This window comes from Pollicipes pollicipes, unplaced genomic scaffold (genome assembly GCF_011947565.3).
Source record: "Pollicipes pollicipes isolate AB1234 unplaced genomic scaffold, Ppol_2.1 Scaffold_7231;HRSCAF=8579_pilon_pilon_pilon, whole genome shotgun sequence".
In the NCBI taxonomy this organism is placed as follows: domain Eukaryota; kingdom Metazoa; phylum Arthropoda; class Thecostraca; order Pollicipedomorpha; family Pollicipedidae; genus Pollicipes; species Pollicipes pollicipes.
Window position 1 is genome coordinate 38,174,612 of NW_023597034.1, and position 23,027 is coordinate 38,197,638.

Genomic DNA, 23,027 nt, shown 5'->3' on the forward strand with positions numbered 1-23,027 from the left:
GCCGAGGATAATGCAGGAATGCGTCGCACCTCCTTCCTGCAAGCCTCAGGATCGTTCCTGTCGATCAGCCCGGGCGGGAAACCCGGTGTTACTCGGGATGGGATCACTAAGATTAATTTAGGGGCCACGAACACTTGCGGTTGGTAGCAAAATGAGCCCTGCTGAATGCGCGAAAAATGAAAATTCCAAACGGCATTTGAGACACACTTCACACAGACAGGTGGCAATACAGTCGCAACCGAACGGAACTGTTTTACTGGGACCAGATCGATTTCGATGTAATCTTGTTAGAACTCATAAGTAAAGTTTGTCACTGGGGTCCCCGGACCCCACCGCTCCGCGGGTGCCCAAGCGCAAATCCTGACAGAATGCACGGCGCGCTCAGGAGAAGGCGATGACCGCTCCACGTTCCCCGTCAGGACGGCCCACAACCGGTCCGGGCGCCGGCACGCCCCGATACCTGGTGACGTCACGGCGGGGCCACGCCGGCCGGCACGCGCGCCGCCACTCCGCCAGCCCGGCCTGACACTCCGCTAGCTGACGTCACAACACTACCGGAGGAGTTTCAGCTCGTGAGGAGCGACACCCATCGTCAGTTGGTCGGGGTGGAAGTACCTCAACGTAGCCACACCGCTGGTCGCCATCGTTTCGGAGATCAGCGGCGGCGCCTGCGGCGATCACGTGGCACGTAATCCGCGGGCCGCCCACTAGTTCGCCGCCCGGCCGCCGCGCGAGCGGCGGCGCTGGCAGCGCGTCGGCCGGTCGGCGCCGCGCGCTGACGGCAGTGGGACTGCGAGTCACCGGGTGCGGCGAGTGTGGCCTGGGAACGTGTGCGGCCCGCGACAGCGCGATGGGCGGTGAGAACGGCGAGCCGGTCGCCGAGCCGCGCGAGCGTGACACCATGCTGGACGACTCTGTTGAGCCGAGCAAGCGGCGGCCTGGTCGGCTGCGCTGGGCGGCCGCCTCGCTGGGCCTGCCGCTGCGCTGGATGCTGACGCTGGCCGTGCTGGGCCTGCTGGCGCTGTTGCTGCTGATGATAGTGATCGTGTTGGCTGCCTCGTGGCCGCCGCCGCCGCCCGTGGACGAGACCGTACGCTGCGAGACGTCCGACTGCCTGCGGGCCGCCGCGCAGGTAGGCGCCGCTGCTGCCCGGCCTGCCGGGCGTGCAGGCCCGCTTACCAGCTGATGAAACCCGATAAGAGCGTAGTTCCCGTTGCTGCGTCATGCCTGGGGTTATGTTGAAGCCCGAAGACCTACAACAGGCTTGTGGGCGTGTGAAGTTGGCAAACTGTTTGCACTTTTAAGGCAGGTGGCTGGCAATCCAGTCGTGTCGGCATGACGTGAGTAACGCAGAGCCGCGCAATCACCTGTGCGTCGGCTGTTCCAGTACTACAGCAGAACAACCCATCTTTCACGCGTTCTAAACCGCCCAAGTTTTTTTACTATCGATCTCTACCACCCGTGCCGCCGCGTCGCCGGGGTGCTGCGGCCGGGCCACGCGCCCCGCCACCGGGTTAGGCGGGCGGGCGGCCGGGTCGGTATCCTTGGTGGCCGGCCGTCGCATGCCGGACCCAGGTAGGTGTCAGGGCCAGCGCGGCGGTATGCCGGCCGCCGCGCGCCTGCTGGGTGAGCCCGGCTTGTACGCCTCGAGGGACGTGTGGACGATGTAGAGTGCGGAGAAGCGGGATGGGTGCGGGTTGGGCTGCTGCCGGGCCGAGGGGGGCCGCGGTGCCACGCGCCTGCTTTGATGGTCCGCGCGGCGTTGTTGTTTGCTGCCGTAAAAGGCTGCAACAAGATAGCAGTCTGCACAGCCTGTGCTTTCGAAAACCACCCACGCCTCGAGCCGGTCAGCAGGTAAACAGAGGCCACCTGGTGACCCGTATCAGTGCTGAGCGCGCGTCCCGGCTGCCACCCCGTCTGCGCCGGCTGCTCGGCCCCGTCCACGCCCGGCCGTTCGCTGCACCGGCCGACCCGGCGGCTGGGGCCGGCGACCGGCCGGCACCTGAAGGCCGCGCCCGCCCGACTGAGGCGGTCGGACCCCCGCCGAGGCGGCCGAGATCGTGATCGGCGAGATGGGGACCGCCCGGATCGGGGCTGCGAGGCCCTAACCAGCAGAGAGCGGGACCAGCGGGACGGAGGGGGGGGGGCGATATGCTCGAGGAATGAACCCGGACGTGCGCGACAGGTAGTCCGGATATGTATAGCAGGCACCCGGATATTTACAGCAGAAGGTCGGGATAGTACCGAGGATATTCTGAAGGAACGTGTTAATATTCACGAGGGAAGCGAGAATGCTCACAAAGAGGGGGTAGGCACACACGAAAAAGCCCAACGGTATCTCGTCTTACCACATCATGAATGGCATGATGGAACGTGGCAAGGCAGCCAAGTACACTGAGCTAAACACGTCCTCTGGAAGAAGGTCAGGCGTCATGTTACGCGACGTCTGCGTAAAAGTGCATTTGCTCATCGTTGGCCAATCAGCTGCTGTCGTTTCCACGAGTTCGACAGCAGCACGCCCGTGCCTAGCCGCGCGTTGCTGCCAGCGCTTACGTGCGCAAACTGTGGCCACTTGTATCGACTGCTATCTAACCGCTCTCTCGAAGATCCGTATCTAGGGTCAGTGTGTCATTCCGTACGACTGCTTACGTTTATGAGACTGCATGCACGCTTCCGTTGGCCGAAACCTCTTAGAACCGCGCCGTTGCCTTTAAGAGCAGCGAGCACGTGGCTAGAGCCGCCCAGCGACACAAAAAAAAACACGACCACGCCCGGCCCTGGCGGCAGAGGACGAGAGCAGCGTTGGGTCCGAAGCCGCGGATGGTGTTCTCTGATTTCGATGCGCTGGTGCTGGCGGTGTTGTGTGGGCGCTCCGGCATGCATTGGTTCGTCGGGTATGAGGCTCTTTCGAGCGTTGTAGTCATGCAACCATATGGTGGATCGTTACGGCTCATGAGGTGCGCAGATTTATTTTACGCTGTGCTCTGCGTGTGCTTGGACAGGCTTATCTTCCGAAGGTGTGTCAGGAAATCTTAAGTTGAACGATCGCTTCATGCTCACTACTTAGTCCACGTATAAGCTCACACATTCCGCGCTTGTTGTTGACCACTCAGTGTGCTCGATGTTGGTCAGCACCTGTGTCAAAGGGCGTGTCAATCATCTGCAGCCAATCGCTAAACCAGCTGGTAACTAATCTCGGAGAATTCTGAGGAGTGCTGGAAAATTCTGCAGGAATGGCGTTAGGAACTGCCAATACGGAGAATTGCCACACACAACTATGCCGAGGGAGAATCACGGATATTTTTCGGAGCATGATAAAGACGGAAACTGTTTTGTCGTCATGCCTTGCTGCGACCGTTGGCTATGCATGACGCACGCGAGACGAAGCTGGCGGACATTTTCGGGACCCGTCGAAGGCAAGCAGAGGAGTCCGTGGATGTTGATGAGAGAGAAGAGAATTTGTTGAATAATTCTTTGGAAAAATTGTTGTCCACCTTCTGATTTGTGCTACATCACGTCAGTTTTGTCGTGACATGCGTATGACACGTCCGCTGATGACTGCCTCGTCCCGGCCTGACCTTTTCTGTTGGGTACGCCACTCGGCCAGTCCTCCATCTAGCCTTTTCCCGCCACTCGGCCTTGTTCCCGCCATTCTGGCCCGTGGTTCCTTCCCGAGCGCCTGCCATCGCGCGTCGCGGACGGACGGTGAGAGCGACCCTTTCGTGTGAATGGGAGGACGTAGCGCTCACCCATAAAGCGATGGCTGACGCATGGGTTCGGCTCTAAATGTGTGGATGTCCTCGGTGCAGCGGGTGTGGAAGAGGATTGTAAAGGAACCGACACTGCTAGAACAATGGCGGTTCATGTTGTAACGGCCTGAAGGTAATTAATAGTTCCGTCTGAGCACTCCCGGGGACAAGGCTTGGCTGTGGACGTTACCTCGGTACCTTGCGTCGATGTAGTCAGGCTTGCTCCCTCTTGGCACAGTGGTTGGGAGCTGTGCCAAGTCTGAAAGTGATCGTCGCTATCGGCCGCCTGACCTCTCCCGCCATTTTCCTTACCTCGTTGCAACCCGTGCCGTGCAATCGGAGCATGCTCTGCAAGAGGCGTGCGGGCTCACGACGGCAGCGGCGGCCGTGCGCGGAGCGTGTAGAGGTCGGCGCGTCGGTCCGCAGCGTCGGTTCTGGAGAGGAGTTCCGACGGTAACGGCGGGGACATCGGCGCCGGACGCGCCGCCGATGGCCAGGCGGTCGACCGAGCCTCGGCTGCCGCTGCTCCGTTGGTCCGTGACGGTCAGAGACATTCCGACGCAGCCGCACTAGCGTGCTCTGGACCCTGTTGTCATCTCTCTGTGATCTCTCTGTGACCCGCGCGGCGTGCTCTGGACCTGTTGTCATCTCTCTGTGACCCGCGCCGGCGTGCTCTGGACCCTGTTGTCATCTCTCGTGACCCGCGCCGGCGTGCTCTGGACCCTGTTGTCATCTCTGTGACCCGCGCCGGCGTGCTCTGGACCCTGTTGTCATCTCTCTGTGACCCGCGCCGGCGTGCTCTGGACCCTGTTGTCATCTCTCTGTGACCCGCGCCGGCGTGCTCTGGACCCTGTTGTCATCTCTCTGTGACCCGCGCCGGCGTGCTCTGGACCCTGTTGTCATCTCTCTGTGACCCGCGCCGGCGTGCTCTGGACCCTGTTGTCATCTCTCTGTGACCCGCGCCGGCGTGCTCTGGACCCTGTTGTCATCTCTCTGTGACCCGCGCCGGCGTGCTCTGGACCCTGTCGTCTCTCTGTGACCCGCGCCGGCGTGCTCTGGACCCTGTTGTCATCTCTCTGTGACCCGCGCCGGCGTGCTCTGGACCCGACCCTGTTGTCATCTCTCTGTGACCCGCGCCGGCGTGCTCTGGACCCTGCTGTCGTCTCGCCGTGACCCGCGGCGCGGTGGCTGGCGTTATCGCGGCCCGCGGTATCTAGGCGCGATATAAGGACCGGTTCAACAGCGAGGAGTGTGTGGGGGGGGGGGGGGGCGGGAAGGGACGTTGCCATGGCTGTGGTGAGGCGTGCTGTCTCGCAACAGGACACGCAGTGTTGGACCTCGTGCCATTGTGTTGGTGTGTAAACAAGACATGGCCGTGGGCGCGTTCTCGCGGCCAGCGACAATGAATGTTTTGAGTCATTGCCTGTCGAACACGCAGGGTCGCTGTCTGGCAGGAGGGCGAATTTACAACGGCAACTTTGACGCAGTGACGAAACATCAGTGCAGTAAAAAGCACCCCGTTAAACACGTGACGTATGCAAGCCCCGGTGACGGGCGCCCCGGCGTCCGGCTTCTCCTCGAGTGTCAGCGGCTGGCGGCTCACGCGAGGCCGTGTTTACGTCGGACGTCCTATCGGTGTCACATACCGCCGCCCCGTTTAGTACACTAATTGACGCGGTACGTGTGGACGTGCGGCATCTGGGGGGGGGGGGGGGGGGGGGAGCGGGGCGAGGCCGGCGCTCCGATCCGCTCGTGATAAGGGGTGTGTAGGTGTACGGGCGCGGTGGTGGCGCGTGCTGTGGCGAAGGGCATCCAGGCTGAGGCGGCGTAGCGGCTCCGACAGCGATATGGGGCGTGCGTCGCCGACAGTGCTACGTGTTAAATAATGCACCGCGGGCCGGCCTGGGGCGATAACAGGATCCCGCAATAGGGAGGGGGAGGGCAGAAGCGATGTTTTCGATGGAGCAAGCATCGTAGAACACCATAGGCGCGACAATTTTTTGCATGTTTATACGATCATAAGTTTTGAGTGTATTTAGCTTTACGATTTTTCGTCTGTTTTTGATGGTCGACACTTACACACATGCACATCAATAATGCATAGACAAATTATAAAGGGACAGCTGTCCGCGGTACCACTCCCCTCCCCTCCCCCCCCTCCCCTATCGCAATACGCCCCTGAGGCAGCCAGTCCTAGAGGGGGATCTGGCACTCATCTTCTAGGATAGGGGGGCGTAATAGCTCGCCGTGTTAAAGATGCGATTTTCGTGCTTCGGATCTGTTTTCGATTGTTCGTATCCGTATCCTAGTAAAGGTGTCGAATTGCGGCGACGTGCGACTGAGATAATATATTGAACTCAAGGCGCGCGTGTCCATGTTGCATGTTGCTCTTGACCCATTGGGTCTAAGGTGGGTGGGCATCTGGTTCTAAACCTCTGTTCTGACAGGATGATCCCAGGACCCGTTTTCCAAGCATGTAAGGCGTGTACTGCCATGACAACTCATTTAGATCCAGTGGCGTGTTCGCCGCATGCTCAGCGTGCTTTATGTGGTGAGTATGTTGCCTTCCGAATTGTCAGCTGAATTCCGAAGCGTCGACTACATTCCAGATTGTCGAGCTGTGGTGTTAATGGCCTGGGTGATCGTGCTCGACCGACGCAAGAGTTTGTCGTCAAAATTTCTGTTGTAAAAACGCTCTGGGGATAAAAACTTGCACAGTGTCACCGCCGGTCTAAGGAGCGGCGAACCAACTCTGTCCACCGACGGGCCATGATCGGTTAATTGGCCCCTGTCCGTTTTTCCGCCGCGGGTCACCAAGTGTGTGTGTGGTAATCAGCATCCCGCGCCGCGAGCCTCTCGGTCACGTGACCGCACAGTGGCGCGCGTTTCCGTCACCGCAGCGATGTGTCCTGCCAAGTGGAGGCCTGTGATTCTCGGAGGTTGCCCGTTGCTTGGAGGCTCATCAGGATGGGCCAGCTGGTCGATTACGGCTGTCGGTGGTAGACGCTCGATAGTGTTCGCAGCCCATGCATTGTTGACGATGTTTCATTAGGTTCACGTCATTCGGCGTGTATGGGTTGGATAGAGCAAGTTATACCATTGGCGGGCGGTAGGTCTACGTGGCTGGAGACTTGTGCAAGGACGTGTTAGGTCATAGTATGGTACAGACGTTGTTTATGTGCGTTCTTAGTGATCTTTTCGTAAGTCCCTTTAGCAGGGACAGATAGTGACGAGGCCGATATGGACGGCGGCAACAGTTTCACCTTCTGTTGCATTTGGTTGACAGTTTCGTCAAAATTGCAGCAGGGGCCGGTTATGACTAGTATAAACTACGTCGCGTTATCAAACTACATTTGAGGAGCGTAGCCTTATGTGCTGTGTATGGGCCCTGATACTTTCTTATCCATCGACATGACGGTACAGGCAGTAACGCCATAACACTACGGGGTGTTATCAATCAGTGTCGCTGTTTGAATGTACGTACCTCATACGCCACTGCGTGAGCTTGCTCCTTGTCACAAAGCGCAAGGTAAAGGAAACCTTTCTATTCCTGGAAGCGTGCGATATCAGGGGCAGATAACACTGTCCCTTTACACTGCGCAGCTCGTTAACTTGTTGCCAGCTAGTTGACAAATGACAATCAGTCGACAGTGGGCAGCTAGTTGACATTTGGCACTCCCCAAACCCTCAGTCGATGCGCCTATTACAAAAAAGACAGATATGGGAAGCCGGTCTGAGTTTCGCACCTTGTGTTCTTGTCCAATAAGCCTTCTTTCTATTGAACGAAAGGTTTAACCGTAACTGCGCTTTTAGCATGGATTTGGAAAGTATCCATGCATGTAAATTTAACTTGTTGTTGCTTAAGTGTAATCTTGCTCGCGTAACGCAGAATTGCGCTCGTCTGCAAAGTCGAAATATGCTCCGCAGCCCCAATTGTGTTATTGAAATTCGAAGTGATTTGTAAAAACATTAAGTGTGTGCCTTCACGTATTCGCAATGGTAATGTTTGCGTAATAAATGCACGAGGACACAAAACGACCTTCAGTGCACCAAAGGGTACGGGTGAATAAACAAGATGTCAAAGCCAGATTTCGAAGAATACTAGCTTGACTCAGTTTGGGTTTTCTCACTTACATGATATACATATATATATATATATATATATATATATATATATATATATATATATATATGGACCGAGGGCTGGTTTGGCATGACGTGCCGGAATACGCTGCCAGTCCCACGACGCATCAATGCCGTATCAGGGTCCAAAACGCTGCACCCCAGGCTCTAGAGACCACTGTGTTCATGGCACGCCGCGAACGTCAAAACACTTGCCTGATCCTGGGCAGTGACCACTGACCACGTTACAGTAAGTGCAGCCGAAGCCGTACAGCCCGTCACTATCCGTGAGCCAGGTCGTTACTTCCGCACATAAAACTTACCGGAAGAAATATCGCACTCCATTTCCCCTATGCATTTTTACGGCGGCGAATGCCTGGCGCACTCCGTTCAATACATGCTGCTGCCCCGGCCGTAGCGAATCTATCCACGACCGTGGGCGGCGAATCCCGCTCGCTGGCCGCCGGCGATGGGACGGCCGAGCGGGCGCGTTTGGCGGGCGCCCGCTCGCGCCTGCCGTGTCGGCCCGCATTAGCGCCGCCTGTGCGGGCCGGCGCAGGCAATCACGCCGATGCCCATTCAGACGGCCGACGAGTACCCGATGGTGCCTGTCGCCTCGTGCGTGCCTGCCGGCCAGGGGCGGCGGCTCGGCGGACCGCCGCGGTGTTGGCGGAGGGACGTGGACATTGCTGCAGACGTCTGCACCAGACGTGGGTCGAAAGGTGTAAAGGCCAAAACTTTGCAGAACTATTGTGGCGTTGGAGCGAGTGCGTGGCAAACTGGAAGAATTCCGGATGGTTGAGATAAATTTGGTGGAGGTGTCGTGGCCTTATACTATTGACGTCAGTAATGACTTATCGGTAGTCCCCAAGAGATTCCTTTAAAGTGCTGGCTGAACATTCTGCGTAATCATAGGCAACGTCGCAGGATGAACTGTCCGGTACGTCATGTTGAAGGTACTAGTGGTACTCATGGGATGCGCAGCGCGCGCCGGTCTCGTCCCAGGCGGCTGCCACTGTCTCAAGCCCCAGGATTTTTTTATTTTCTCCAGAAAGTAGGTGGGCCAAGCGGAAGGAATTTCAGGGGCGTTCGCCGGGATCGGCCGCTCTCCCGTTGGCTGATTGGCTGAAGCCTGCCATGACTGGCTGAAGCCGCCCACATGTGGACCGTGACCGAGCAGCCTCGGGTTCTCATGCGGCTGGTCCCATGACCTTGACCAGCCTCAGCCTCACGTTCTCAGTGGTTGGTCCCATGACCTTGATCAACCTCGGGCGGATCGCGTGGCGTGAATAGTCCTGGCTTGGTGCCAGGTCACGAGCTCCGAATCGAACCGCCCAAACGGACGCCGTGCGAGGTCGAAATTCCAGCCTGGCCGGGCGTGCTTGGAATATTTTACGCGGTAAATGAGACGTTTGCTTCTGTTAATGTTTGTTTTGGGAATGGTGATACTGTTCGCTGGGTACGGTAAAGCGAAGACGTGGTTGTCTGTTTGGTGTAGTCAACGTATGACATGTACAATACTAAGCCCTGTTCTAACAGCTCTCCTCGGTACTTGTTTTCCAAAAGGGTTTACTCGCGCTTGTCCAGAGTGTTTCGGTAGAGACGCTCCGGTAGTACCATACCGTTAGCACCATGCTGCACCATCTGCACCACCTTTTGCGTGAGCTGTAAGTCTTCGTTGGTGTGTGAGCCCGGCGTACCCTAGTCGGAAACCCTTGATCAAGGAAGTGTGCTGCTTTCAGAACCCCTGCCTGAGCGACAACGCCGTAAGCGGTACAAATTTGTGTGCAGTAATTCTTGCAATAAGCTACGTGTGAGAAGTTTGCATCAAATTCCTCCTTAGGTACCAAACAGACTCAAATGCATTGGAAACCCTGATGTAATGCGTGAAGGTGAATGGGAACTTACACAGCCTGGCCAATGCTATTTGAAATCAATTGTAGATGGCTAAAGGAGTTCTAATATGAATTGACCAGGGTTGGGATATTTTCACCCGGAAGTTGTCTACCTTTAACAAACTCCACCTTGGGGTTGATGGATGCTCGCCGATCTCTATGTTTTGCATTACTAGCGAGAAGGGCACTAGACGCTCAGTGTTTGAAATAATTGCCGCCAGGCGGCGTTTCGCGCGATCTGATGCCCGGCGGCCGTAATTTTTCGGCAACGGTAGCGTCCGGCGACAGCAATGGCACGGCGTAATTCGCAGTGTCTGTTATCGCGTTCCGTTTCCGCACTGCTCCACGTCGAAAGGTCAATGCATGTGGAGAGTAGCGGTCAGCAGCGGACGGCACTATCGGCCGGGGTGCGGAACGCGCCTCGTGTTGCACGCTGTGGCCGCGCGTGAGCCAAAATTAGTTCGTCTCGCGCACTGGGTCCCGACGCCGTCCCAACGCGGTCAGGTCGCGGCAGGCTGTCGTCCCGACCCGCATTGACGCCATCCCACCCTACCCCACCCCACCCCACCCCACCACCCGATCCGACCCGACCCGACCCGACCCGACCCAACTCAGCCCGACCTGACCTGACCTGACCTGAACCGACCTGACTCATTGCGATCCGATCCGATTCGATCTGATCCACGGCCCCAGCCTAGCAGACCTGACCTTGCGGCAGGTCCCTGACCCTCGCCAGAGAGCGGGTGGAGCGCGCACAGCCGTGCCGGACGGTACACCGCACGTCAGCAAGCGTCTGCACTATGTAGAATGCCAGGCCAATCGCGCGGTGGTCTTCTGTTTGGACCGTCAAGGGTAGTGATGTTTCGGCCGGCGAGATCTGGGTCGCAATCTGCACTGGTGAAAGCCTATAAAGAAGCACGCTCCACCCTCGCGGGATGTTTAGTGAAAGCTTTGCACGACACTAGCAAATGCGTTTAAACTATGAGCTGACTGAGCGAACATGTAGAGCTACATGATGGTGGCACAGCGCCGGAGGCGCCCCTCTGAGCCAGACTGATGATGACACAGGGCAGGAGGCCCCTCCTCCCCCGTAGTCAGACTGATGACAGAGCACAGGAGGCACCTCTCGGAGCCAGACTGATGATGACACAGCGCAGGAGGCCCCTCCTCCCCCGTAGCCAGACTGATGACAGAGCACAGGAGGCGCCCCCCGGAGCCAGACTGATGACATTGCGGAATGCTTGCACAACGGCCACAGCTCTGAGTACCGTCGCAGGAATCATCATGTCTCAGTGGTATGACAGGCCGACGGAGACGTCGCTATCGCCTTCTGGTAAGATCAGCTACGTCAGGCTGCCGTGCCAACTTTGCCAGGAATTCGTGACGTCATAACTCGTGTAAGAGCCCGCTCGGAAATCACGCGGTGAATGTGCCTACGGGGTTAGGAAATGGGTCGCCAAACCATGGGTGGAACTCGCAGGCAATGTAGATTTAATGTAGAAGTCGGGAAAGTCAGTGGTAATTAACCTGACCTGACCTGACCTGGCCTGACCTGAACTGACCTGATCTGACCCGACCCGACCTGATCTGATCTGATCTGACCTGACCTGACCTGACCTGACCTGACCTGATCCGACCGACCCGACCCGACCCGACCCAGCCCGGACCTAATTTCTGATGGGACCTTTGCCATCCAGTGCCTCTACTACGCGGTTTCGCCGAAAGCATATCCCGGGCTGCTCTGCGCACTACAACATGTTGGCTGCCTGAGCTTCCTTGCATTTGTACTCCTGATTGCACTTAACTTGTAAGTTTTTAGCCCCCAATACATCAGATCGCAGAAAGGTGGCATCATGGCGACAATGTGCGATGAAGAGTCTGTCGAATGAATGGGATGATGTACTCAATAAATTAGTCAACTGAATGACCGAATGAACGAACTAATCGAACAGGAGGGCGCGGGCGTGCCATGCATTTTTAGCTCTGCGTGTTGCAGGACTGTGTCCAGTTCTGACGGTGTGGAGCTGTTACATCATGATGTTCATCAGTGCCTGAGAATTGTCCTCAGGTCAACCGGAATTAAGGCCACAGATGATACAATTCTGTGTCTTACGCGGCCTATTTCGGAACCCCGTTGTCATGAACGAGAGTGGCAGAGGTGTGCGAGTGGTAATGCAATTGAACACCAACCAGACAGGTCAGCTGTGAGCAATACGGGGCATTACTACGTGAATGTCGCGCAGCACTTGGGTGGCCACCGTCTGATTTGGTTTCACTCCGTTTCTACCGCGTAGCATGTGAGATCACGGGGCGATCGTGCTAACCCCACCGCCGCATATCTCCGATGGGGAAAGTGGCGAAGCTGACAAGGGTGAACTAGAACATGACGCGTATGGATGCGTGTGGGGGGGAGCCGGCCCAATGCGCCTCCCATCTATTTCGCAAAAAGTTTCACTTATTTGTTCGGTGATACAAAATGAGCTGCGTGCTCTCTTGTGAGGATTGGGCGCAAAAGGACCCCGTGCGCCGGCGCGCCCTCAAGCCCCAATCAACGTCGTCATCTCTCACGAGAATGTTTCACTGCGAGCGCGGCACTTAAACGTGCGCGTACGCGCTGTTGACCCTGCCGTGTGCCGTATGAGCTCGAAGCCCGGCGTCTCCGACCGGCGCCGGCGCCCTGACGCGCGGCCCGCTCCTCCGGCAGCTGCGCTCCAGCCTGGCCGGCGGCGACGACACGGCCTGCGACTCGCTCTGGCAGCACACGTGCTCCAGCTGGCTGCGCGACAACCCGATCCCGGAGACGAGCAGCCAGTGGGGCGTCACCGACCAGCTGCTCTACTCGGGTGAGCCGGCGCGGCCCGCGGCTCTGTCACGGGGCCAGCAGCGGCTGGCGTCGAGACAATGCGGATGGCATCCAGTTGCCATGCCTTCTTCTGTTTTCGTGTGGCCCGCTTGTGTCGAATGGTGTGGGCATGAAGGGCCCCGTTGGGTGGCAATTAAAGCCACGAAGCTGTTGGATGCACTGGTTTAACGTTGACGTTGTTGCAATCGCCGCAGTTGATCCATTTTTTTTTACAACTGCGTCTCTTGTTTACAACACTCTGTCATGGGGGCGACTCTGCGGTGATCTCCGACCAGCCCGTCTTCCGGTGCTCGCTGGCCACGTGCTCGTGACTGGAAGCAGCACGTCGCAGACGTTTCCGGAAAGCGCTGACCGTGTCGTCCGCGGCTCATCACCCCGGGCGCGTGCACTTCGTCCCCGCCCGCGGCTGCCGGGCCGCCGGTTCGTGTTTCCGCGGCGCAGCGTGTCCGCCCGGACGCGGCGGCTGCAGCACACCGCGTCCGTCGGCCAGGGATGACGTGTTGGGGCGGCGGGAGGAGGCGCCGGCCTCCCACGTCCGGGCGGCCGCAGGGGGCTTAGCCGGGTCAGCTGGCGGGTTGGGGCGGCCTGATCTGATCCGAGTAAGGGGTAGGGACAAGAGGGACAGTGGGTCATCGCCCACACTTTTCAAGAGCGTTTAACATTGATTGTGACAGCATGTGTAGATGAACTTCAAAATCGGTAATGGCCTCGCCCACTTCTTCAGACGGTCTTGAACGTATGAGACGGAGATAACCTGACCTGACCTGGCCCGATCCGGTCCGATTCGGCCTGATCCCATCCCATCCCATCCCATCCCATCCCATCCCATCCCATCCCATCCCATCCATCCCGTCCCGTCCCGTCCCGTCCCGTCTCGTCTCGTCTCGTCTCGTCTCGTCGCGTTCCATCCCATCCCATCCCATCCCATCCCATCCCATCCCATCCCATCCCATCCCATCCCGTCCCGTCCCACTCACCCGACACCGTCAGCTGTGATAAGTGAGAACACGCCCACATGGGTCCCAGTCCCGTCTGTCAGCTGTGATAAGTGAGAACACGCCCACATGGGTCCTAGTCCCGTCTGGTCCTGCCTGCAGCGTCCCCGAGTGGCTGGCCAGGCCTGCTGTCTCCTGTGGCGGCTGCCGCCCCGGCCGGCAGACATCCGTCATTCTGTCGCGGCCCGATCGGTTCACCATATGTTTTTTGTATCTCGAGGACTGATAACTGTTGAGGGTATGGCTTGTCGCAGGTTGGGGCACCCTGGGGAATGTCCGCCGGATTCCGATGTTAACGTCGGGCGTGCGTGCGGCGCGGAGTACTCTTATATCTGCCCGGCAGATATGGATGGCTTGCGCGCCGCATCTCCATCTCGGACCGAGGTGGCGCGCGTCGTCTCACGGGCAGCGCGGCGCCGAGCGAGAGCCGGCGGGGCCTCTCAGCCGACGCGCGTCGCAGCCAGAGGACGTCTCCCCGCTGAGCATCTGTCACATGCCGCGTGTGTGTGAGCGGCGTGGTGACGACGCAGGTGCGGGCTCGTTTTGCAGAGGAGCGGCGTCTGCAGAGGATCCTGTCTACGCTGCAGCGGGTGGACTCGTCGCGCTCCTACCTGTGGAAGCTGGACGCCTTCTACCAGGGCTGCATGGGCCGCGCCGCCAAGTCGGGCCAGTCCGTGCTCAAGACCAGCCTTGTCACCATCATCAACAAACTAGGCAAGCCGGCCGGCCTGCCGACAGAGGGCTCGCGGTGTTTGCAGAGGTCCGCAGGTCCGACCTGGCTGCCGCATGACGACATGCGGCGGTGGAAAGGCTACGAGCCAACCACATCACACTTCTCTGTTCAATCGGCAGACACTGTGCTGTGTTTCCAAGAACTTGTCGTTTGACGTGACGGCAGATCGTTTCTTTCACCGACAATGACCGGCCCACTCGGCTTAGTCTTATCGGACCTGACTGGGCCTGACCTGGCAGATATTGCCCACACTTTCACCGACACCTATCGTGATTGTGCACAGCTCGTAGCAATAAGGCTCACGTCATTAAGATGCTGCGCGGCTGCATGTGCAGAGTGCTTAAATATGTGCTTTCCGTAACGGTACATGGGTACCGTCCGCCCTTCGATGCCGCGTAGTTTGAAAAGCAGGCCGAGCAAAGTGCATTGCATAACAAGTGGCCAGCGTACAGAGATGGGGTGTGCCCCGAAAGTCCATACACAGCGTGCTATCTGTTCCCAGTGGCCAGCGCATCATCGCATTATGGGCTTCTATGGCCGGTGCCGACCATGGAATGAGGTCTGCGTGGCCGTGGCTGTCGTGGACCGTCCCAGCCTGACCGGCTGACCACGTGCCCACCTCCAGTCGGGTCGGGTCGGATCGGATCGGGTCGGGTCGGGTCCGGTCACGACCTCTTGTCCCGTCCGCTACTGTCCCGACTTGTCCCGGCCTGCCACCGTCCTCACCCGTTCTCCGGTCCATATCGTCCGTTCTGTCCCACCCGGTCCCACCCTGTCCCACATGTCTGGTTTACCATTCCCGTCATGTTCGGACTGTCTGGTTTGACACTGCACGGCCTGTCCCGTCCTAACCTTTCCTGCCCTTTCCACCTGTCCCGCCTGTACCGCCCGCCCTGACTGCCTGATCCCACCCAAGCCTGCTTGTCTAACCAGTCCCTCCCGTCCCATCCGTTTCGCATTCGTCGTTTCGTTGTTGAAGGGCCCTTTGCGAAAATAGGAGGTCCTTGAACAAAAAACACAATCTTCGCTGATTGAGAGAGTGGTGGTTGGGGGAGGCTTCAGAGATCATTACGCTGTCCAGGGACCGCACGTTGTTGCCGAGAACCCTATATGTCCACTTGCCGGGGCACTCGGCAAGTGGACATGGCTCTCCCGTGAGGTCGGAAAGACCTTACTTTGTTGACGAGAGCCCCACAGGTGCTTGCGAGCGCCGACACGTCCGTTTCTCAAGGTGTTTTGCCTGTGCGCGTATACGGACGTGGCTAAATTAATTCATGCACACATGTTTCGGATTACGCGGCGATGGCTTTCCCCGCTATCTTAGCCGTAGACAGCAGCAGCCACATGTGCTCCGATAAATATGCCTGTTTGTCCAAGATAATTATACACACCACCGATATCACATGTTTAATTGCTCTCGGCTGTTGAACTCTTCACACCCATTACGCATGCACGCACATTCTAAACACACTTTGAATGCTACCGTCTCGTCCCGTCCCGTCTCGTCCGGCGCCGTTCTGTCCCATCCCGGCCTGAGCACACCTGCCGCCGACACCGGAGCCGCTCCTGGCTGATGGATGGCGCCCCACAATGCGGCCGCAGGGCAGGCGCGCGTTGCCGCGACTCGTGTTTATCTGCGCTGTCGTCCCTCATTTGACACCGGTGCTGGCCGGCGTGGTGGCGCGCGCCAGCACGCCGGGAGGGGCGTGCGTGGTGCCGTGCTCGGCGGCGGCGGCGGAGCGGCACACGTCGGACGCGTGCCGTGGTCGGCGGCGGTTCGGTCCGGTTTGAGGAGGTGACGAGCACCGCCGCCGCGCGCCGGATGGTCACCGTGGGCATGACCGGAGTTGGGGTGAGGGAAAGCACAGGGGCAGTGTGCTCGCTGTGCTCACATGAAAATGGGCCAAATGGGAAAATGTAGCGTGGGTCAGAATGGTCTCCATGCGAACCGCGCCGTCGTAGTCACGCAATTGAAGAAATCGTGCAAAAGTTCGGCAGAGCGCCTTGAGGTTTAGGCGGAGGGCGTGCTGGTCAGGACAGGACTCTTATTACTGCTGAGATTAACTGATGAAGGATAATCAGACAGTGGCGCGCGTAATAGCTAGCTTATAAGAAGGCTTGTACATCTTGATCTTACGAAGGGACACACATGGCCAGAGCCATAGCAGCTACCGTGCGGTTCGGTAAAGCAGGAGCGCTTTGACATCGAGTGTCAGCACTATAGCAGCTGCCGTGCGGTTCGGTAAAGCAGAAGCGCTCTGACATCGAATAATTACACTTCGTGGGGTGCAATATGGTGACACACTAGGCTATTGTTTCGAATGGCTTAAATTACCGTATTAAATGGGCGTCATATGTTTGTCATTTATCATGACAGATCGCGTATCACGGGATTAAGAGGCATTAAGAAATTTACCGGTCTGAACGAAAGGGAACGAAATAAAGACTGTCTACGAACGCCATTGCCAGTGGGCATACTGTTCACGCATGCCTTATTCTCCGCCATGTAACGAACACATGCTTAATTCATGTGGATTAGTATAGAAACATCCAGTTCTCGCGGTTCGGATCGGATGACATTTGAGATTCGCGAGAAGCTGAACGCCCGGATCGTCCGGTCGGGTGTTCTGTTTGCATGCGCAATTACCCGTTCGGTTAAAACGAGGTGTCAGATTGCGGCTTGGAATAGTTAATTGACGTTAGGTGCGCGTCCCTTCTTCCGCCACGTCAAGGTCAACAAGGTGTTTTGACCAGGGAACAATGCTGGCAAATACCTCGAGCTTCGATGGACAAGGATTGTCGTCGGGCATTGTGCAAAAACGCTCCCATCCGGTCAACGAAATCGAGAGCTTGAATGTTTTGATGACGCCTCAAATGACTCATTTGAAGATTCCTAGCTTCATATATTTAAATAATGGTTATGCCATTGCGCGCTAGGCCACCTTGGCTAGCAGCTGAAGTGTGAGGGGAGAAGCAGTCTTTTTAAAAAGTTCTGCAACCTTAGATCGCCTCCATGGTTTTGTTAAGGACCACCCAAATTAGCTTTTTGGCATCGGGCTTATCCCAATTTTACACATGGACCCAGTTTTTCAGTAATGACATTCCGGCTGATATAGAGGTGCTGAACGCTCCTGGAAACTTCCAAGACCCTTTTAAAAAGGCATCACTGTCGGATTTCAATTGTTCAAAGAGAGGTAGGCATCAATAAGATGTAAATATGAGCTCGTTTTGGGCGTCTGAATGGGACCCTGGTGCCACCTTACGGATTGCCCAGCGGGTCGAGCGCCCGAGGAACAAGGGGCGGACGTTTCCTCAGCCCCTTCTTCCTGGCAACGCTCCCGAAGCTACCTTTGGTAGGGCAGTGACGTGGCCATTCAGTGCCTCACCCCTGACCTCCCACGCCATTGCCTGACTCTCTGTCGGGCTGGCTGGGCTGGCATGCCGGGAAGCTCTTCAGGCGCGGCATGCCTCAGCTATTAGTGCTTAGCTAGCCGCCGGTGGGTACACTCCTGGGCGGACGCGGTCAGCTGTTGCGGGCTGATTTGCGGAGACGCCTCACGCGCGCCGAGCTGGACATGACCCGCCTGTCCGGCCCGCAAAGGTCACCGACGCCGGCCGGGCTGGGTCGCCGTCGGCGCCAGCCGGTCAGCTGGTGGTCCGCCATCAGTGCGTCTGGCGACGGCGGTCTGGTTCCTTGCGAGCATCTCCACTCACTGATTTGCTTCGTGGGGCGAAGGCTCGGTCAGATTAGTGGGCCCAGTTCGCAGTTCACGGCCGAACAGCCCTTTTTATTCCCTATTATTCCAGCCCTATGTATTATCCAGTCCGGTTGGAGTCCTTAGACACGCGGCTGAGTTTCTGTGCAATCCCATCACGCAGTCACATTATCTTCCAATCCTATGAGCCTTGATCAGCTAGGTTCGGAATTACCCGGGGTGGAGCTGACGGACAGACATAGTTTTAGCCGGCTTATGACCCAACCAGACTGTGAGACCTGGCGTGTCTGCACCGGGTCATGTTCGCCGATGGTTAGTTAGCCCTGCCCAACTGGCCAGTGTCGTGGCGGGCGGCTCCTCCTCAGGCCCAAGCGTCACGCTCCCCCTTGCGCTATGCCATCCATCTCCCGCGTCCGTGCCGGCCGCCGCTCGGGCCGCTTTTGTGCGGGAGGGATTCCCGCTGTCACTGCGGCCCGCGCGCTTCGACGAGCGCGACCGTTGCGGTTCCGCTCCGCCTCCTGTTGACGTAAGCTCTGGCTGAGCCGCGGAAGTCGGGGCACTCGAGCGCGATCGCTGTTCAGAGGAAGACATTGCAAAGTCGCTTGGCCATTCATGAAAGTAAATTGTGATACGGTGCTATAGTTTGGCGTGTCTTCTCTAGACTACCCGTTATATATACTCCATTAGTTCCCTGGCGTAATGCGCACCAATGTTGATACCGCGGGCGGTTTGTGGGCTCGTGACCCCCGATGTCACGGTCGCACAGCTTCGCGCCGCGCCCGGTGGTGTGCACCGCATCACCCGCGCGCTGGCTGGCGTCGCTGGGCGGCGCGCGGACAGGGCCGCGCTCCCAGCCGCGCACATTCCACCGGGTGTTTGGCGCGTCCCACCGGCCGCTCTGCTCAGCTCGGTCCGCGGGTGTACCGGGCGGCACCAAGGTCCCGACGCAAATAGCGACGGGTTTGGGTGGTGCGACAACGGAACTCTGTGGCGGCTGCGGTGCTTGCAGCCGGCGGCAGCTGCGACGCTCGCAGCTGGCGGCAGCCGCCAGGCCGCGACGCAACGCGCGAGCACGCGGGCAACGCGTCCGATGGCGGACCTTGGTGTGGACTGTCGACCTGCTCTGTTTGTCTGGGCTCAGCCTGTCGCTGATGTACCGTTATCAGAACAGGTTTATTGCCTGTTTTCAACATCTGGTGTCGCGCTAACACACGCCACCCTCGCATTCGCAGCTAAACACATCCGTCAGCTCACTGACGCGTGTACGGTGTGGCGCATTTGACGTTAAAGAAATAGGATGCATTATTTCGTCTTGTTTCGGACGGTGTAAATGGTGCGAGTGACATAACCTTGCGCTAGCTGGAGAGATCACATCCCAGACGTCTGGTCCGAGTCATGGGCCGACCTTGTCATGCCATGGAGCCGCGGGGAAGCTGGGCCAATTGCTCGCGCGCGTGCGGAGCTACGCACTTCCCCTGTCCTCGAACCAATTGTGGCCTAATGCTGCAATTGATTTCGCCTGCCTCACGTCCCGGTGGCTGAGTGAGTGACGCGCCGTTTGCCTCGCAACCTTGGCTTCGATTGCGATTGATTCGATTCCGCGGCCGAACTCCCCGCCCGCTCGCGCGGCGTCGCACCGCTGCGCCGCAAATCCGCACCGACCGCCGTGTGCTACACTCACCCATCTCGTCTATCGCACGGCGATTAGCGCCGAGCAGCCAAAGAGTCGCTTTGCCGCCGAGGATTGTGCTGCGGCCGGGGTTGCGTCATCGCCTCTGGTCGGCCTCCGCGGCGGTGGCTGACCGGCCGCGCGGGGCGGTGTGCTACTGCAGGTGGGTTCGACGCCGTCGGCTCGTTCGAGAGGCAGGTGTGGAACCCGCTGGCCGTGGTGCGCGTGCTGCAGGCGGAGCATAACATCGACTGTCTTCTTCCGCGCCGACGTCGTGCCGCACCCGGACGGGGGCGGCAACATCATTCAGGTACGAAACTGACGCGTTGGGCCCGGCGGGGAGCGGCAACGTCATGCGTATATGAAACGGACATCACACGGTGAAAGGGAAATGTGTCAGATCGTGTCAGGCTTACGTACTGAGCATGACCATATATTGGTATCTTGGCTCAGGCATTGACGTCGACGTCTAGTGGCCAAGTTAGGTCTAGCTCAATTATTCGTCCCTAATAAGGCTCAAGCATTGACGTCGACGTCCAGCGGCCAAGTTAGGTCTAGCTCAATTATTCGTCCCTAACAAGGTTGTAATCTTGCCAATATAGTGGTACTAATAACTCGGACGTGAGTAAATGTTACTGAAACTCTCCATTGTGCCAATTACACATGCAAGCGAAGGACAAGAGCAGATTGATGTTCTTCTAAAAGCAATGCTTTTGGAGAATGTTGTCTAGCATCCGTGGTCAAAGTAACGCGTGTACTTGGCTTACTAAACGCGGTTTGGAATGGATTAACACGTAAGCACTTCAATGACCGCTCAGTGTTTTGTCTGAAGAACGGCACGACGAAGAACAGATGTTCGCACCACTGACATTGCGCCCGACTGCTTCAGATCGCGTCTGGAGGTGTGGGCCTGCCGGAGCGGGGCTACTACTTCCGGGCTCATGACGACCAGGTGCGTGCGGTGGATGCGGCCGGCCGCCGTTACGCCCACTGTACAGAGCAGCACGGGGTCAAGGCCGACTGACGCTGACGCTGGGCTGGCGGTTGACGGTGCTGGGGGTAGCCGGGAGCTGGCAGTATCACGCGTGGCTCGGTGCTGTGCCCAGTGGGGCTTGCTGTTGTCCAGTCTTCCCTCTCCCCAGGCGTAACGTGTTACGCGGATGGCCACACAAAGTACTGTCATTTGTTGTGAATTAGTTAAGCTGGCGTTAAAAATCAGTGGTGTTGCAGGTGCGCCGTTTGTAAGGACTTTTTTTACTGTTCTTCCAGAAAGTATTTGATTTCTTATATTCCCGGAAGCAACATTTCAACACTAGATTGCGGAACCGTGATGTGCGCATGTGTTCTGAAGTGCCGACAGCTGCTTTGCGTCTTGATCCGCCAGACCTGTCTGTTTGGTCTGGTCTGGTCGATCTGATCTGATTGATCTGATCTGGTCTGATCTGATCTGATCTGGTCTGGTCTGGTCTGGTCTGGTCTGGTCTGGTCTGGTCTGGTCTGGTCTGGTCTGGTCTGGTCTGGTCTGGTCTGGTCGGCCGGCCGGCCCGGCCCGGCCCGGCCCGGCCCGGTCCGGTCCGGTCCGGTCCGGTCCGGTCCGGTCCGGTTCGGTCCGGTCGGTCTGCCAGACCGTTGAGTCCGTTCGCCGACACATCGCTGTGGTTCTCTTGCGCCTGCAGCTGCGGTCCATTTACTCCGAGTTCGGACAGGTGGCCGTTAAAAAGCTCTGTGTGGACACGCGCCACCGGCAGTCTCTGCTGTCGCTGAGAAACAAAATACTCCGCTATACCGTAACTATTCGCCTGCCAGCACTTCTTTTTTCCGAGTGTGCCGCGCTAGATCGCTCGATGTGCCCGCCGGCGTGCTCCCCCTGATAGACGCTATAGGCCGCTGTTTGCTATGACGTCACGTGTGGCAGCTTGGTTCGTAGGTCTTCTCCTCGTAGAAGTGGCGCAAACATGCACCGACGCTTGGCTCTGTCATTTTCTATTCCATTTACCAACCCCTTTCACGTGGTAATATATGTGGGCTGATCGTTGGGGCACTGGACCACATGTCTTAACGTCGGCGAACACTGCCTGTAAGGAAGATGGCCATCATGTAGCCATCACAATAAGTGGTCTTTCATGGTCATGATATGGGTATTGTGAAGGCATTTGCAGTGAACAAATATGTGATTCTAGCTGTTCTTTGCTGTGGCGATTTTAACAGGGTGGTAGGTTCAGCGCTTCGCACGGTCGCAAAACACTTTTTGGTGAAAATAATTGAGATGCATCGCGAATTGGCTCCGTAATTACCAGAAAATCCATTTGCTTGCACAATGGGTGCACGACTATTGATGGGTTCGTGTTGTTGCTGGAACGTTGATTTTGTGTAGCTGGTGTTTTTGCGTCATTTAAGGTAATTGCATCCACTGTTGCAGTATCCACTATTGTTGGCCGTTTTCGCAGTGCGTCGAGCACTAGCCTTGAGGTCGACCAGAAGTTAGATCGCCACCCTCCGCTCCCTCAGCGCATGCGCTGTTGGTTTTCTCGTTGGCACCCCGCACGCTTGTAATGGTAGATGACACCGCGGACTCCGCAGGTCCCCACACACACCAATGTCCCTGGAATGGGTGTGACGGGATCGTAGGACCGTTTTCAGTTGACGTTCTTGAGCCCAACCGCAAGCTTGCCGACTTAACCCTCCCGTCCCCGTACTTGTGGAACCGCGCCCTGTCAGCTCAGTTGCAAACCCTTCAGCCTAAAATAATACGCTCATGAATTCCAAGCAATACAAGCATTAAAGGAAAATGGGAGAAACCTGGTTTGCATGCAAAGGATTTCCCACTTTCTGCTTTGTCCTTCCCTTACTGCCTGGAAATAACAAAATCAAACGATGGATTTAAGATAAACGTGCTGCTATGTTCTCGAAACATTGAAGCAAAGTTGGTCCAATTCGTGTAGAAATCAGCATTTGAGACTAACGTGGGTTGATCGACTCGGGTTGAGCCTCCTCGGTCGACTTGGGGAAACTGGATGTATTTGCAGTGCGTCAAGAATGTTCTATTCTACGTGACGTCATTAACCTTTGCCAGGCGTGTTGGCATCACGGCTCGTTTTTTGTTTCCATCTTCGTAGCTTTCGTGACAACAACTGTGCGTGCAAAGACACAAGATTTTCGTTTGCAGGCACTTTGAGTGCCTCTAAGAATGGAAACTGCAAATTATGCTCTATTAAACTATACAACACTCATCACTCGTGGTCTGCCGTGGGCAATACTGACCCATTTACTATTGGAATACACCCT

General features: G+C 57.4%; 1 protein-coding gene across 1 annotated transcript; it reads left to right on the forward strand.

Annotated features, from left to right (window-relative positions):
- Nucleotides 1-799: 799 nt before the first annotated feature.
- On the forward strand, nucleotides 800-21,534 carry LOC119109313 (endothelin-converting enzyme homolog). The gene is made up of 6 exons (XM_037232920.1): nucleotides 800-1,132; nucleotides 12,471-12,609; nucleotides 14,174-14,338; nucleotides 19,906-20,052; nucleotides 20,632-20,694; nucleotides 21,419-21,534. Exons 1-5 carry the CDS (start codon nucleotides 851-853, stop codon nucleotides 20,685-20,687), a joined length of 789 nt encoding a protein of 262 aa, XP_037088815.1. The 5' UTR covers nucleotides 800-850; the 3' UTR covers nucleotides 20,688-20,694; nucleotides 21,419-21,534.
- The last annotated feature ends 1,493 nt before the right edge of the window (nucleotides 21,535-23,027 follow it).

Coding starts and splice junctions, on each gene's coding strand:
- LOC119109313 (XM_037232920.1), top strand. CDS start 851: ATGGGCGGTGAGAACGGCGAGCCGGTCGCCGAGCCGCGCGAGCGTGAC. Junction 1,133..12,470: donor GCCTGCGGGCCGCCGCGCAG/GTAGGCGCCGCT, acceptor CTCCTCCGGCAG/CTGCGCTCCAGCCTGGCCGG. Junction 12,610..14,173: donor CGACCAGCTGCTCTACTCGG/GTGAGCCGGCGC, acceptor CTCGTTTTGCAG/AGGAGCGGCGTCTGCAGAGG.